Source organism: Mus musculus, chromosome 8, assembly GCF_000001635.26.
Source record: "Mus musculus strain C57BL/6J chromosome 8, GRCm38.p6 C57BL/6J".
Classification (NCBI taxonomy): Eukaryota; Metazoa; Chordata; class Mammalia; order Rodentia; family Muridae; genus Mus; species Mus musculus.
The window spans coordinates 124722026-124738997 of NC_000074.6; the positions used below are offsets into that span (position 1 = coordinate 124722026).

At 48.6% G+C, this 16972-nt stretch overlaps 1 protein-coding gene across 4 annotated transcripts in view; it reads left to right on the top strand.

The window, feature by feature from the left end:
- The window catches only part of Arv1 (ARV1 homolog, fatty acid homeostasis modulator), a 20769-nt gene continuing 3797 nt past the window's right edge, over positions 1–16972 (top strand). Inside the window, exons 1-6 of one of the 4 annotated variants that reach the window (NM_001368372.1) lie at positions 141–317; positions 3231–3350; positions 6304–6457; positions 8767–8991; positions 9772–9916; positions 10493–16099. In NM_001368372.1, coding sequence (NP_001355301.1) covers positions 159–317; positions 3231–3350; positions 6304–6457; positions 8767–8991; positions 9772–9914 — 801 coding nt within the window. In that variant the 5' untranslated portion in view covers positions 141–158 and the 3' untranslated portion in view covers positions 9915–9916; positions 10493–16099. Of the gene's footprint in view, positions 318–3230; positions 3351–6303; positions 6458–8766; positions 8992–9771; positions 16166–16972 lie in introns of those variants that run through there. The other 3 variants (NM_026855.5, XM_011248496.3, XM_006531337.4) reach the window with 3 other exon arrangements.

Consider the following 16972-nt stretch of genomic DNA (forward strand, 5'->3'; position numbering starts at 1 on the left):
GCCGCAGTACCCGCTGGGAGTTGTAGTCCTCGCCCTGTTAGCCTCAAGCACTCATTCAGCGCTTGGACTACAAGTCCCAGTAAGCCCTTGGGTGCCCCTCCCAAGGCCAGTCCAGGCGTCTTCCGCCAGCGGCCGGAAGCAGGAGCCCTAGAGTGGCCATGGGGACCGGCGGGCGTAGGGGGACGCGGTCCGGGAAAGGCACGGAAGGCGCAGCGGCGACTTCTTCCTCTTGCCTGTATCGTTGTATCGAGTGCAACCGAGAGGCTCAGGAGCTGTACCGGGACTACAGCCACGGCGTGCTCAAGATAACCATCTGCGTGAGCGCGCCGGGGGGCGGGGCGCGGCTAGGAAGGCGGATCCGAACTTGCTGTGGTCCGGGGCGAGGCCTGGGAGCTTGAGCACGTGGGGGAGGAGTGGTCCTTGTGATGGTGTGAAAGAGAAAGCAAGGATGTGCTTGAAGACTGCCTAGGCCATAGATGTTCTAAGACTTGTGGCACCCAGGAGTGGTGGCGCATTTCTATGACTCCAGCACTCCACTCGCATGCCAGGCAGGAGGAGAATCACGAGTTGGACTCCAGCCTCGATTGCCGCGAGAGAGAGAGAGAGAGAGAGAGAGAGAGAGTGTGTGTCTCAAGCGAATAAACGAGTGATGGAGAGAGATGTGATTCACTAAGGAAATAGGAATTGTAGCAGGAAGCGTGTCATTCTCTTGTTGATCCTGAGGAGATGGAAGCAGTATTTGAGGTCTGGTACTGTAGAGAGTTCTTAGAAGAAAACTGTGTCTTATCGGGGTACTTGTCAATTTAATAGTAAATAATACAACAATTTAACCGAAATGGAAAGCATTTACCACGGCCGGGGATGTTGCTCGCCATGTAGGGCAGCCTTAGATTCCGGCTCCAGCACCACGCCTGTAATCCCTGCAATTGGGAGATGGAGGCAGGAGGTCCAGAACAGAAAGAGAGGGAGGGAGAGAATGAATGTCTCTCTGTGTGTTTCCTCTTTATACTCTTAAGTGAAGGCAGGAGGAAGCAGTGGAGAGAGTTCTGGTGGGAAAGGACTCACTGATTCATCAGGTCCACTGATGGAGGAAGTCAGCGTGCTCCCTATGTGAGGATGGATGGACACAGGGTAGTAGAAGGAGGTTCTTTGGGTAGAGGTCACTGCCTCTCATTGTAACAGTCTTCAGATGGCAAGATGGCATGCTGTCTTAGCCTTCTAAACTGTCAGGTCCCTGAGGTTAGAGGATTGTGAGTGGCTCCAGGTGATTAGCTTCTTGGAGCCCATGAAGTTCTGGGGAAGGAGAGCTCTTGTCCTGTCGCATCTACAGCACGAACATCTGGCTGATAAGTGATACCGAAGGAATAGGAGGAGTTTTGTGTTTCCTGATGCTGGTCTTTCCCCTCCTGCTTCCAAATTTGTCTGCCTCCTTGTCCTGACATTTGGGATACTGTCCAGAAGTGGGATTTAGCTAGCTTTTAAAAGACAGAGAGGGACTTGCCATTTTAACAGTTTCTCTTGGCACTAATGGTGCATCTCTGGGCTTGGGGGAAGAGATATAACCTCCACATCTGTGCAGAAAAAGGGGATCTGGGAAGAGCCTCCGTCCTGGGCTCGACATCTAAGAGTGCTTGCTCTTAACTCACAGGTAATTGAAAAAATGTTAGCCTCTATGCCTCCATTTTGACAGAGAGATTGACTTTTTTTTTTTTTTTTTTAAGTTTTTCGAGATAGGGTTTCTCTGTGTAGCCCTGGCTGTCCTGGAACTCACTCTGTAGACCAGGCTGGCCTTGAACTCAGAAATCCGCCTGCCTCTGCCTCCCAAGTGCTGGGATTAAAGGCGTGTGCCACCACTGCCCAGCTAGAGATTGACATTTGAGAGGGTAGCACAACTACCAGTTCACTGGTAACTGGAGAGGCGTGGTGTTCCTCACAGTGGTGTCTTCCCGGGGACAGGAGTCTGCTTTGTTATGTTGTACAGGGTTACAATTCTCCGATGCACTTGACTTTTTCTAGGTTTGGTGTGACTAAAAGGTGATCCTGGTCTGCCTGTGATTTCTGTTCCTGTCGGCCTTTCAGTGTTCACTTGGAATGGAAGCCACTCTTTTTTTTTTTTTTCCAGTGAATGGTAGCATTGGTGCAACTTTGAAACTAATACTGTTCCCATGTCCATGTCCACGGGTTGTCTAATAACCTGTGATTTGATGTGATTTAACCCAGTTCTAATTCTTCCCCTCACGGTAGAGGAGTCTGAGAGGAAGTCATTTGGAAGCTGAGGGAGTCTTGATTTGGGTGACGTAGGCCCAGGCTGCACAACCCAAGCCTGTGCACACAGTGTAGCAGCACGCTGCTGTGTCTGTGGTAGCAGAGGGAGAACATTTTATTCCAAGCTCTTGATCTCATTGGAGAAAAGGCCGGGCTTAGGTTGCTAACACTGCACCCTGATCTTTGCCCTCCTGGAGTTCTCAGAAGCTAGGACAGGAACTTTGTTGAACACTTACCTCCAGATCCACAGCCACAGTCTACACCACAGCCTGTCAGCCGAAGTGTGTTAGAGAGATTAACTTTTAAGAAATGGTAAAAATGAAATTGGAATTGAAAGTAATGCCTTACAGGGCTGGTGAGATGGCTCAGTGGTTAAGAGCGCCGACTGCTCTTCCAAAGGTCCCGAGTTCAAATCTTAGCAACCACATGGTGGCTCACAACCATCTGTAACGAAATCTGATGCCCTCTTCTGGAGTATCTGAGGACAGCTACAGTGTACTTACATTAAATAAATAAATAAATAAATAAATAAATAAAAGAAAGTAATGCCTTCTGAAACACTTTTGTGCCTGGGGTGAGTCTTTAAGTCAAGTTCCTGTCTGAGTTCTGCCTTGTGTGATTTGAGGCAGGGTCTCCTTATTCAACCCCTGCTGGCTCGGCATCTTACATGCCTACCTCTGTGTCTTACATGCTGGGGTTACAGTTACGTGTTACAACATCTGGCTCTCTTTGTAGGTTCTTGAGTATAAATGTAAAATATTGGTATTTCTAGCTAGAAGCTTATATTTAGTATTCATGAAACCACTTCTTGCATGGGTGAATGTTTTTGATCTGAGGATTTTAAATAGCTGCCTAGACACCTTGTTGTTGGGAAAGTCCAAAGCAATCTTTAATTTTTAACTCCTTTGAAATTTCAGAATGTGTTCATTTGTTTGCTCTAATGTTATTTTGTATTTTTTCCCCAGAAATCCTGCCAGAAACCAGTAGACAAATACATCGAATACGACCCTGTTATTATCTTGATTAATGCCATTTTATGCAAAACTCAGGCCTACAGGCATATTCTTTTCAACACTAAAATAAATGTAAGTTATGGTATTTTAAATGTTTAAAACTATGTGTGAGTGTGTTGAAGGAGGAAGGTGTGTTCCCTGTTGCAGGTGCTTGTGACAGCTGGAGCTAGTCACAGGCAGCTGTGTGCCTCCTCTCATGGGTTCTGGGGGCACAGCTCCTGTCTTCTGTAAAAAGCAATATGTCCTCATAACTGCCAAGCCTTCTTTCCAACCTTGGCTTTAAATTTCCTTAATGTTACCTGATGCTTTTACATTTAACAGAAATAATAGTTTCAAACAGTTAGAGAATATATAACAATTCTGAGAACTTTTTTTCCTCTCTCATGTCTGCAAGTTTTCTAGAAGAAATGGATACAAACGTAAAAGAATGTGCAGTGCTTAGTTTCAGGGTGGAGTCACAGAGAGAAGCCTGCAGCATAGTCTGGCTGCCTCTAGTGGATCACCTTTTTTTTTTTTTTTTTTTTAATATTTTATTTATTTTTAGAGTCTGGGGGTCTTGTCACACTAGTTGACTTTGAGCTTGGCTTTGGCTTGTAGCTGATGGTTTCTCAATTCTTTTTTTTTTTTTTTTAAGATTTATTTATTTATTTATTTTATGTGTGTGCACTGTAGCTGTCTTCAGACACTCCAGAAGAGGGCATCAGATTTTTGTTATGGATGGTTGTGAGCCACCATGTGGTTGCTGGGATTTGAACTCAGGATCTTTGGAAGAGCAGTCCGCGCTCTTAACCACTGAGCCATCTCACCAGCCCCGGATCACATCTTAAACTGGTGACTTTGAGCAGAAGAAAGCTAACCGTAGCTAGCTAGCTAGATGTGTAGTGGCTTACCTCACTGCTCTGACCTACTGCCTGAGAAGCAGCAGCTTTGGTGTGGCTCACAGTTTGAGTCCATTGCAATGGGAGAGCCATGCTCATGAGAGGGCGAGACTGCTTAAGGGAGAAGTGCCAGGACTTCGCTCGCTAACTTTGTTTCTCCTCCTTTCCCAACCAGAGACCCCCAGCAAAGGAACAGCACTGCCCACATCCACCCTTCCCTCCTAGGCCAGTCCTGTTTGCAAACACCCCTAAGACAAATGTGGATGTGTACGTTATCAGTGCAATAGGTAGTTTTATTATTTTGTTTTGTTTTGTTTTTCCAACAGCTAGTATTTTATTCAGATAAGCAGTCTCATTACAAGTGGTCCAAAAACAGTCAAATAAGAACTCAAATAAAATCAGATGTTAAAGATTGATCTTAAGACGCCAGAGCCAACGAACAGTGCCATGTTGGCCTATGAGCTCTCCGACATGAAAGGACGTTCACACCTCTGGCCACCAAACCATTCAGCATAGCTTCCCTAACTAAGCTTTTTGAAGCTACCAGCTTTAATACTTTGAATTATTTTTCCACCCTGAATAGCTATAAGGAGTTGGGAGAACCAGCTCAAAATGTGGCCAGTCAAGGATCCAGGTAAATAATGGCATCAGTCACCAGTGTTGAGGCCTCCATCATGTCTGAGATGGAAGGCCTGTCTCTCCAAACCACTTGGGCAGAATGTCACCCTAGGTGTTAATTAATTTGACAATCAGAATCCAACACAGAATAGGAAACAGTTGTACCCAGATCTAGGAGCAAACCTTAAGAGAAGACTGCTCTCCGCTGTTAAGAGAATGCAGGAAATGAGTAACAAGTCAGAAAGGTACTAACATTTAAGGTTGGATTTTTCAAATTTGCACTTTTCATACTGAACCTTAAATGGCTTAATAGTTTGGGTTGAATTGACAGGTGAATGCAAGATATCACATGTTAAATTTGAAACTTGGACAAGCAGTGAAATTTGTCTAGCATTCAGTCTGTCCTAATTACTGCATGGGATATACTTAAAACAAATTATTTGTTGTGAATCTAAAACTCAAAATTTAACTGGGTATATTCTTTTATTTGCTTAATTTGGCCTCCTTAATTTGTCAGAACTCGACAGTGCAGTGGTCTGCCCCTCAATTAAGGCCATTTAAGTGACCAGCGTGTTGATTTTCAAGCTTGCTTACATACTGAAAATTTCCTGGGTGGGGTGAGGAAGGCCTCCCCAGATCTCAGTATCTCTGTGAGGGACATTGGAGAACACCTAACCCTTCCCAGATATTTCCAGAGTGCAGCCAGAGGACCTGTGTGCCTGCCAGCTGAGGAGCCTCAGAACTTGAGACCGGGTCAGGTCGGGTGGGGTTCACAAACATCCCAAACATACATCCCCACTGTTGGTACTGAGATAGCTCAGTTTGCAGGAAAGGTGGTCCAGATGGGGAAACTGGTAAATAAGACATTTAAGATCTTAAGAGCTTCTGATTATTTTCACTGTTAATTGTTTGTTTGTTTGTTTTTTCTTTCAGCCCAGAGGCTGCTTCTTTTTTTTTAATTCCTGTTCAGATTAATAGTTCATGTGGTGTGCTAAAATCTTTAGATTAGCTAGGTGTGGTGGTACATACCTTTAATTCCAACACTTTAAGAGGGAGGCCAACCTGGTCTACAAAATGAGTTAGTTCGGAGACAGTCAGGGTTACACAGGGAAAACCAAATGCACACAATGAAACAGTGTTCTGAAACAGTTCTGACTATTTCCACCTGTATAAGTCACATGAATGTGACTGTCTGGCTGTGTTTGGGGGGGGGGGGTGAAAATATTCCTGGTGTGGGTGGATGTGTGTGTACACGCTAGGGTCTATTCACTGCTGGTTGAGAACTTGTAACTTAGATGAAGAATGTAGTTAATAACATTGGAAATCCACATGGGTCATTCTCAGCACAACCACTGAGTGTCATGTGGTGCACAATTAAAGTACTTGGAAGGCTGAGGCAGGAGGCCTGTCTGGAGTTCCAGACCAGCCTCGTACCCTACACCTGCTTTGCTGCGGTAGGTATGCCTCTTGGCATGCCCTCGGCTCACGGCTTCTTTACCTGACCCAGTGACACTGTCTTTGACTGTCAGATCCATGGGAAACTCTGCATGTTTTGTTTGCTTTGTGAAGCATACCTGCGGTGGTGGCAGCTGCAGGACTCGAGCCAGAGTCCAGCCCCCGATGACGTGATCCGGTACGCCAAGGAGTGGGACTTCTACAGGATGTTTGTGATCGCTTCTTTCGGTAAGCAGATGCTGAGCAGTCCGTGTTTAGCTAACCATCGGGTCACTGTTCTAATCAAAGCTAAGACCTGGTGAGACAACTAGTAATGCAGGAGTAAACACCATATCTCAGCTCAGCCACTAACCTGCCGTGCGAGTTTGTCTGAATGGCCTGATAGGTTATTTCCCTGCCTGTGAAATGAGCCAATTCGAACCAGATTAGATTATGTGAAAGGTAGGTTTATTGGGAAGTTGCTCTCCAGTGAGTTCACCGGCTCCAAAGGATTGAGGCCAGGGGAGTCACCATGGATTGGGGGTCTGATGGTGGAGGGAGAGGGGAAGAGGAAGAGAGAAAGGGGGCTAGGGCACAGAGGGAAAGAGAGGAGAGCAATCCAAATGCCCAGATTACACAGGGAGCTGTAAAGTTCAAGGTTGCGGCAGGGTATGCCAGGTAGGAATTGAGGGATTGCTGGGAGGAGCTGGCCAGGTCTGCCTTGATAAGTAAGATCCACACCTCAGTCCCTTGTCCTGGGTATGAGACTTACCATCACCTTGCTTTGTCTTGTGTATGATAGAGAGGTAGTAATGGTACACTTGTGGGACTAGGACACTTTGTAAAGTACTTACTGTCCATCAGTCCTCTCATTGGGAATGTTAGTGGTCGCCTGGTGTTCCCAGTGCATTGGGCTGACTGTGTGGTGTCTGACGTAAGTCTGCTGCTTGTGGAACTGCAGAGAGAGACAGGCTGCTCCCCAGATTTACCTGTGATTGGAAGCACCATTCATTGAAATTACAACCCACAGCTTTCTCTCTAGGGTCCGAATTGCACTGAATTAATTTATGTGGCAACTTTGTTTCTAATTTCCAACCTTTTCTGCTTCAGAAGCGTTTGCCTTAAGCCAGGCTGTGGCACACACCTGCACTCTCAGCTGCTCTGGAGGCTGAAGCAGGATTGTTGGAATCCAACAAGCTATGAGGCCAGTCTTAGCAAAGCAGTGAGACTCCACCTCAAAAACAAATTGAAATCAGCCCTTCTGTTAATTACACAGCACTGCTCCAGGAATTCTCCTAGTGGGATGCCTTCCACACTATTCTGGATCACAGCCTCTTTTGTCCCCTATCTGCCACCATCCCTCCCCTCCCTAGCATCATCCTACTTCTCAGAACTCCAAAGTATCCATGTCTGACTTAGTCCTTTCTCCTGACCTCTGGGCCCTTTGTCTACCTGCTGTTTACCAGTCCCTCTGCACACAGCTCCCACTGCAGGCACTCAGATCAAAGGCCTGGGTGTCCTGCTAAAGCCTTCTTGGAGCCCTCAGTTCAGTTGTTCATTCACTGTGCAGTGGTGCTGTCTTACTGAGCACTCCTCAGTGTTCGTGGGATGGGCCCTGGAGATGCATCAATGAGAAGAGCCCTGATGTTCTCTCCCTCTGAGCCTAGGATGCAGGGGCTGTGACCTGTTCACTGGAGCTTAGGACACATCAGTCCGAAATGCACAGGATTTGTTACCATATACGTCTTGCAGATACTAATACTGAGAAAATACTTGAGGGGACTGGAGAAGTAGCTCAGTGGTCAGGACCTGAATTTGGTTCCCAGAACCCACACCGCGTATCTCACGGCTACCTGTTACTCCGCCTCTAGGGATCAGATGCCCTCCCCTGGCCTCCACAGACACTGGCTCTCATATACCCACACACAGACAGGCACAGATAACTAAAATTAAAATAAACATTAAAAAAAATACTCAGCTGGCGTAAGCATTTAATCCCAGCACTTGGGAGGCAGAGGCAAGTAGATCTCTGAGTTCGAGGCCAGCCTGGTCTACATAGTGAGTTCCAGGACAGCCAGGGCTATACAGAGAAACCCTGTCTCAAAAAAAAACTTAAAAAACAAACAAACAAACAAAACCCCTCAAGCATATCACTGAACCCAAGAGCTAAAACATAGTTTCAGGCTTTAAAGCAGATTGTTCTCAGGATCGGTGGCTCACATCTGTAATCTCAGATATGATCCCAGAACTTTAAGGTACAGTAAAGTCAGAAATTTGAGAGCAACCTGGGCATTGTAGCAAGGCACCAGCCCCCACCCCTGCCCAAAAAGAAAAAAGAAAAAAAAACCTCTAAAACCTATTGAAAAATATTTTTTAAAGCCATGCCAGCGGGGTTTGACCTGAAGCCTGTGGGTGTGCGTGTACTTGGTTGTGAGAAAGAATGGTATTTTATTCATGAGTTTCTTAGGACAGCAGCTGCGTTCTGTGCTGGAGCTGGGAGTCTTAGGTTTCCGGGTTTAGACTGGGTGAGACGTCTGTGTTTCTCCTTTGCTCCATAGAACAAGCTGCCTTTCTTACTGGCATATTTGCTTTCCTGTGGGTACAGCAACCCATGACAGCAAAAAGAGCACCCGACTTTGTTCTGCTGCTGAAAGCACTGTTGCTGTCCAGCTACGGGAAGCTCCTGCTAATCCCGGCCGTCATCTGGGAACATGACTACACACCTCTGTGTCTCAGGCTCATTAAAGTGTTTGTCCTGACCTCAAATTTCCAGGCAGTCAGAGGTGAGTGTGTGCTTTCTTATTTGACATGTCAGCCTCCAGCCTTGACATGATGGCCCCAGGGCATCAGACTTGGTGACTGTGACCCCTCCACAGACCATGCATGTTGGTCCTGCATATGTCAGTGGCACCCTACATACAGAACATAGTTCGGCCATATGGTGCTGTGAGTTTTCAGAGCTCATGCATCCGCAGCATCTCTCCTGTAGGAGGGGCAGCACCTTTTGTTGCCAGTGCTTTATGAATGGCCGTGAGGAACAAGTGCTTGTCCAGCGTTACAGGACTGGACAGTTGTCTGGGCAGGAGAGAACGCCGGGTGCCTGCCTCCCAGAGTAAAACAGTGTCTGCCTGCCAGATGAGTCTTGGGTTTTCGGCACTATGAAGCACTATGAAAAGCACTGCTGTGAGTGAAGCTGCAGCCTGGCCTTTTTCCTGTTGGGCTCTTCCTGACTGTGATGCTAGTCTCCTTAAGCCTTCAGGTTGGATGGCTGGATGGTGGTGTTGTTCTGAGACAGCCTCCCTGTATAGCCAAGGCTGCCCTTAAACTCATGGCAGTCCTCCTGTGTGAAGCTTCCAAGAGCTGGGGTTATAGGCAGGTGCCACCACACCCAGTTTTATTTTCTCTATTTCATGGGCTTCTGCCTCTTTGCTTGAAAAGAGCTTGATGCTTTGGTTAGGACAGTGTAGACTCTTAAGAGCAGGGTGGGTTTCCTCTGGTTAGTTCTCACCACCACGCAGCTCACAGGCCTGCCACGTCATGAGAGTTGCTGCTTTGTTTTCTAGTGACCCTGAACACAAACCGGAGGCTCTCCCTGTTGGTCGTGCTAAGTGGCTTACTGCTGGAGAGCATTGTGGTCTTCTTCTTCCAGAGGATGGAGTGGGATGTGAGCAGTGACTGTGCGCTCTACAAGTCTCAGGACTTCTGAAGGTACTGGAATCGTGTCATCCGCCCATCCCACATAAGGCACCAACAACAGACAAGGGGATGATCCCACACATGACTAGTTTCGTGGTTGGGAGGACTGTCATAGCATGGCACCTTTCTGGGCAGCTGCCCCACCAAGGAAAGTCTCCTCGGCATCTGTTAACTGCCTATGTATCCTGGGAGCGATAGGCCTTGCGACCTCTTCCCCATACTGAATGTTAGCAGGCCTGTCTCCACACGGCTAATCACAGCTGCTGAGAGTTGAGGACAGTGGCCTCGTCATTCTGGGGGTCATCGTTCCGGGGGCATCCTGTCACGCTGTGTGACTGGGTGGGCGCTGTCCGTGCCTCTCCCCTCGCAGCCCTCTCCAGGAGGACGGGGTGCTGGGCTCCCTGTTTCTTCACTTGCCTCCATTGCTGCTCCCCACCGGTCCTCACTGTCTAACCCTCTGTGGCCCTTGCTTGGCTACAGGATCTGACTATGTCCATCCATCCATGGCTGCTGTTTGCTCTCATTCACCCTTACCTCTTGTCACTCAGTCTCTTCCCCCCAGACTCCCTCTGCTTCTCAACCCCACAGACGCTGAAGGAAGCTGCGGGTGGCTCTGTCAGGCCTCTAACATGCTTCCTGCCTTCCACCTGCTGTGTCTACACAAGGTTCAAGATTCTTGACTAGGAGCTCTCTGCTGGTCGTGTCATCTCGGCAGGACTCAGTGGCCTCTGAGAACACTTCTGTCTGAGGAGGGTGCTTCTCCTCAGCCACACTGCCTCCCTGTGCCCAGCGCTCAGTGCTACAGCTTCCTTCTGTTTGTTCTTCATCTGTCATTCATGGTGTTCCTTCCTTCTCTGCTGTGTGGAGCTCCCTCCTGTGCCTCCCTGTCTGGCCTATGGGCTCCTTCCTCCACCTGAGGAAGCAGGATCCTAGGGTGAAGAAATGCAGGAGGACCCACAGCAGGAGAGGGAGCCATACTCAGGCTCATGTCGTCTTCAGTATGTCACCTTGGGTGTGGAGCGCTCCACTCCTCACATGCCCTGTGGTGTAGCCCTGTTTGCTGCTGTGCTGTGAGCCAGCCCAGCTTCCTTCCTCCTGGGCCTTTGGGGGTGTGGCTGCTGGAGCTGGCCTCCCTCCTCAGTGTACGTGTATGGCTCCTCATTCTGGGCGTTCCGTCTGAGCTGCTGCGTCCCTGACTTCCCCTTTGTGGACCCCCTTTCCATGCCCTGGGTCCACAGTGCGAAACTTCACAGAGCTGCTGCAGCTCTGTCAAAATGTTCCCGTTGGTGCTGGAATTCTAGCCCCACCCCCTTCCTTCCTTCACGTGAAAGGGTGGGTGGGCCTGTTCTTCCCAGATCCCTCTCCTGGCCAGTGCTGCGTCCTGTCCCCTGCCTGATACTTGGTGTATGCAAGAGTATTGCCCTCCGTCCGATATGCCCACACTCCAGCTGCTACTGGTTCCCTCCTATAGAAAGCTGCCACGTTCACTCCTGAGAAGGACATCTCTCCACACTCCACCCTGGTGCTTCTACCCAGTTGGCACCTCAATAGCAGCTGCCTTCCAAATTCCTACCGCAGGCCACCCAGGTCTGTGTTCCCTCTGGTGCGTCTGTATGTCTGGCTGTCTGCTGTAATTCATAGGAAAATCAACTCACCAGTCTTCAGAACCCACTACAGAGCCAGTGGCCTACTGTGTGATCTTGTGCTTTGTTCTGTCTTCTTAAAATTACACTGAGGAGAGACCCTGCCTCCCGCTCCCCTGTGTCCTCCGTGGCTCCCAGCCAGCCTTGGAAGCAGGGCTTCTGTGGTGATCAGAACAGGCCCCACAAAGTAGTCTTGCTCTGCTGTCTACAGCTTTATTCTTCACTCTCTGGCAGGACCAGCTACCTCAAAAGAGAAGGCACAAAAGAACCCAAGGTCTCTGCTTTCTGTGAGTGAAGCCAAGACTGGGGATTTCTGAACGTACCCAGACACCCCAGAAGATCTGAACCACCTATACCAAGGCTGAACGCTCTCAGGCAGCACTGTGGTTCCCTTATAGGAATGATAGCTCTGAGCTCCATCCTTCCTGCTCTTTAGTGTAATATTTTATTACACTGGTGGCTTTAACCCTGTATTTTGTGTCTTTCTGACAGAAGCACTTTGAAGTTATCTTTCAGAATAAATCAAGCTTTTTATACATTTCCAGTTCAGTAACTAAGGTTGTCTTTTGAATTACCTCAGCCAGAAATAGCCAAGATAATCATTGTAGTTCTCTCTGTAATGGTATGATAAAGACTCTACAACTAGGGTACTTTATAAAAGAAAGTGTTTCGTTCAGCTTATGGTTTCAGAGGGTTAGAGCGCTTGGCAGCCTATAGAGAGTTCACATCTTGATCCACAAGCAGGAGGCACAGTGAGCACTGGGAACCACAGGAGTGTTTGAACCTCAAAGCCCACCCCAGTGCCACACCTCAAGGTCACTCCTTGTAATCCTTCCCAAACAGTTCCACCAGCTGGGAACCAGCAGTTCAAATAGATGGGCCTAATACATGGTGGCTCGCTCTTTTTAAGCACTCTGTGAGTTCAAGGCCAGCCTAGTCTGCAAAGCTAGGACAGCCAGGGCTACACAGAGAAACCCTGTCTTGTAAAACTTATATACATGTATTTCTATGGGACCCACTCTCATTTAAGCCATGAAAATCATAAAATCCCTGAATGCCACAGCCTAGAGATGAATTATATCCCAGTTGAGCTGCTAGAGATGGATACAGCAGTAACATCGGCCTAACCCCTGTGCCCATTTTAGATACGGTTTCACTGTCTCATCCATACCAGGCTTCTGAGGAGCTGAGAGTGGTACTCAAAGAAACTACACAAGAAATCAGCCAGCTGTGACGGTGCACACTGTAATCCCGGCTTCTCTAGGCAGAAGCGTCTGGGCAGCACGGTGAGGTGGTTGTGCTAGGGAAAAGTTAGTGATCTAGAGAAGCACACACAGGAGCCCATCTGAAGCGACTCACAGCAGGGTCTTTATTCTCTTTGAGCTGGCTTGGGGCCCCCAATGCACCACCATCATGCAGGATGTTTTTGGTAGTGGGGAAGCCTCGAATGTCTATCAGGGCAAAACTTTTTAGTAAGCAGCAAACAGGGAATACAATTGCAGGGGATGCAAGCATCTAATTGGAAATCTGCTGTGGCCTTTAACATAATTGGCTGATGCTGGGAGTCACTTAACTTCTGCTCCTCTCTTCATGTGGTCATTAGGCAAGGGGTGGGCTTGTAACCTCGGATGCAGGTTTGTTGGGGAAATGACCTGGAGACACTGGTCTTGTTAGGGGTGTAACCTGGAAACTCTGCTCTTGGGATTAGCCTAGACTGGAGCTAGGCTCAGGTTCTGTTGGGGGGAACTTGGAACTAATGCTATATTAGCCTGTTAGTCTGCCTGAGTTCAAACTTAGGTCAGATTATCTAAAATGGAGTCTGAATTTAAAAGATTTGGCATCTCAAGGTCAAGGTCAGTCTTAGCTTAGCAGAATCTAAAAGGCTGGGCAGTATAGTGAGACTCTGGGCCGCTTTATTGGGTGTTTTACTGACCTCCCTTCTTCAGTCTTACACCCTGCCCCCAACACTAGGGAGGTAAGAAAGGCTAGAGGGGAGGGGCGTCAGCATCATTAGACTAGAGAGGAGGGGCGTCAGCATCATTAAACTAGAGAGGAGGGGCATCAGCATCTTAGACTACTTCCTGCTGATTAGGGGCATCAGGTTCCTTGGGACAAGACTGGGTATCTCCAAGCTGCAAACAGCAACAGCAGGCTCTTATCTTCAGCTGACACAATCACACCCCTGCCAGAGCATGAGACAAATCACAGTCAGCCTCTGTGGACCATCCAAAGCAGCCCCTATATCCCACACCTGGGATTAAAACATTCACATAAAATTTTGTGCTTTTAAAGAAACCAAAATTCTCACTAGAGGGTTGTAGCTTACTGTTGGACTCTTCCCTGGTGTGTGTGAAGTCTGTTGGTCCAACCTCATCAAAAAAACAGTCTTCTTAGGATTAAGACTGTAAGAGTGAACAGTGGTTGGCCCCTCCAGCTACCAGTGAGCCGAGAGGCTTTCCCCACGCAGACCCAGAGGCTGGTCCATGCATCCAATAAAAGTCCCTACAGTTCCTAGAATTTTAACTAAAAGTCTCTGAACGATCAGTAACGTTGGCAAGTCCTAGTGAAAATGCACAGTGCACACCTGTCCTGTCGCTGTAATACGGTTGTTACTGCCATTTCACTCTGACCCTTAGTATGTTTGGTTTGAATTTGTTGGCTGGTTTTGTGTGTGTACACGTGTTTGCAGTCCTGGGTTGAGCACAAGGACTTGAATGTAGTTTATTAAAACAGACATTTGGTGAGATGGCTCAGGGGGTAAAGCCCATGACACAGAGCCTGACCAGCCGCATTCGCTCCTCAAGGCCCACGTGTTGGAAGGAGAGAACCAGCTTCTGCAGGTTGTCCCCGGACACACACGCACACACACACACACAGGCATGCACACAGAGTATTAATTGAGAACAAGGAAATGCACAGGCACACCAGCCATGGTAGAAAGCCTGCCTCGTGACCACACTGATAAACGGGCTGAAGCCAGGTGTTGTATTCCCTGTAATCCTGGCACCCAGGAGGTGAGGCAGGAGGATGGAGAGTTTGAAATCACCCTGGCCATATAGAATGGCCTTTTCAAAGGAGAAACCTTCAGTGCTGACAGCTGACTGCCCACTCGTGTTTTCAATGCCCAGAGAGCATGCTGCTTTAAGTGCTGCAGACAGCACGCTCCCAGTGAGCAGGGACAGGTGCTCTGTGTCCTAGTATCTGAGCCCTTTGGGCCAAACTGGGGAGACAGTATAGTGCGTGGGAGCCAAGAAGGATATTTGTATATATTTGCAAGGTCAAATTGATCAGAAAGCTTAACAGTAAGATTGAAACCACAAAATGGCTAATGGGAGTGTTTAGGATCACACAGGAGATGTGATGAGACTGAGTCCTCCTCCTCTTCCTCCTCCTCTTCCTCCTCCTCTTCTTCCTCCTCCTCCTCCTCCTCCTCCTCCTCCTCTGTCTGATGAGCAGCCCCTGTGTATCTGAGTGCCTAGTGGCAGGTCTCTGGAGGTCCATATTTCTTTGTTAGGAAAGAGACTAGTTTACCACCCTTCAGATACACTTGCAGGGAAGCGAGACCAGACGTTTGTTAAGTAGAGCGCTCGGATGACTAGAACCAGGCTTCAGTCTGTGTCTCTGAAGGAAGCATTGATGAAGGGAAGAGAACATCCCAGGGACCCCACAGTGGTAACTGTCTGACTGCTGCACGGCCACAGACCTCATTATAAAGTGAGAGATCTACTGTAAAGAGAAACCCTTCCAGCTTAAAGCCAAAATAGCCCTGGCTTCTGCAGCATCACCAGAGAAGGTGCGCCAAAGCCAGAGCCTCAAGTATGACACAGGATCCCCTACCCCATGTCTTGTTGGGTGTGGCTCTTGGGATGAGCTGTCCGAGAAAGCATGGAAGTGCCTAATAGTCTGCACCAGGGGCCTGCAGCTAGGAGGCTTAGAATGTGCTCAGTCCTGAACAGGGAAGGCAGACAGAGAGCCTGGAGGTGGGTTTGTGTGTGCCCCAAGCTGCGCTCCCCCTGGAAGTGTGTCCCTACACACTGTTTTAGGGACAGCTGCTGTGTACACTCCCTGGCCTATCACTGGCCAGCATCACCATAGTCTCCATCTAATCAAGTGTCCCCCTCCCCTCCTGTGGGAACCACCAGTGGCATTACCCACCTAGGGCGTCAGTGCTCACTGCCAAAGGGAGTAGAGCTCTCACCTGTGGGTGTAGGGCAAGAAGCTCTAAGCACCTCACCACTGAGCCGCATGGCCAGCTCTGAGGCCAGCAGTGTGGGGTGTACTCCATTCTGACCAAAAGGTTTCCACTGCCACCTGCTTCCTGCACTCTGCAGGAGTCACCCAGTGGGGACACAATTGGCAGGAAACAGACAGGCACCTGCTCCGCATTGGAGTCAAAGTCAGAGCTGCCTTGAGTATCTTAAAACAAGCAGGATTCCTTATCTTCCCCACCGAGGCTGTTTTCCAAAGTCTGGTTTCATTCAGTCTGCCCAGCCTTTGTCCTGACTTATGAACCCACCCACTTAAAAAAAACAAAAACTGCACTAAAAAGCCATTTTATTGTGTCATGTGAGTTTTTATTAGGCAGCTATTAGGGGAATAAAGGTGATTATGCATAGTACCAGGCTGATGGAGAAGTGCATGGTGGGACATGCCCTTACCTACCATCCTGTACCTCCCTCTGCAAGCACTCTCACCCCTCCAGCAGTAGGTTGCATCACTTACTAATAATATCCAGATTTGGGGGCCCGGAGAGATGGCTCCGCAGTTAAGAGCATTGGCTGCTCTTTCAGAGAATTCGGGGGGGGGGGGGGGAGGCGGAGCTCACAGCTGTCTGTAACTCCACTTCCAAGGGATCAGATACCCTCACACAAACATGCTTGTGGGTAAACACCAATGCACATAGAGTGGGTTTTTTTTTAAATCCAGATTTGGGGTGAGGCACTTCTGCTGGAGCAGTCAGCGGTAAGAGCAGCAGACCCAGGGTTTATCTCAGTGAAACAAGACAGCCTCGAAGCAGGGCCCTTCGGCTGACTAGATTTCCTGCTTTCTATTTCATGTCCCGCCTGAACCATCCTGTCACCGGCCAGTGGAAAGGCACTGACCCACTTCCCTTTGAGTACTGAGCAGAGTACCCCTCCACTGACTAACCTCCTTCCTTATAGCACAGACATGTTAACGCTCGGGCTGTTGTGCCACTGAATGCTGCCTGTCCTAGTTTGCTGTGATAAAACACTGACCAAAAACAACCCAGAGGAGGAAAGTGTTTCTTTCTTCTTACACGGTCCATTCCATCATCAGGGAAAGCAAGGACCCGCCTGGTAGACGGCTGTTCACTGGCTTGATCCTTCTGGGACCACCTGCCCAGGGGCAGCACAGCACAGCTTACAGTAGGCTGGGCCCTCCCACATCAATCATCAATCGAGAA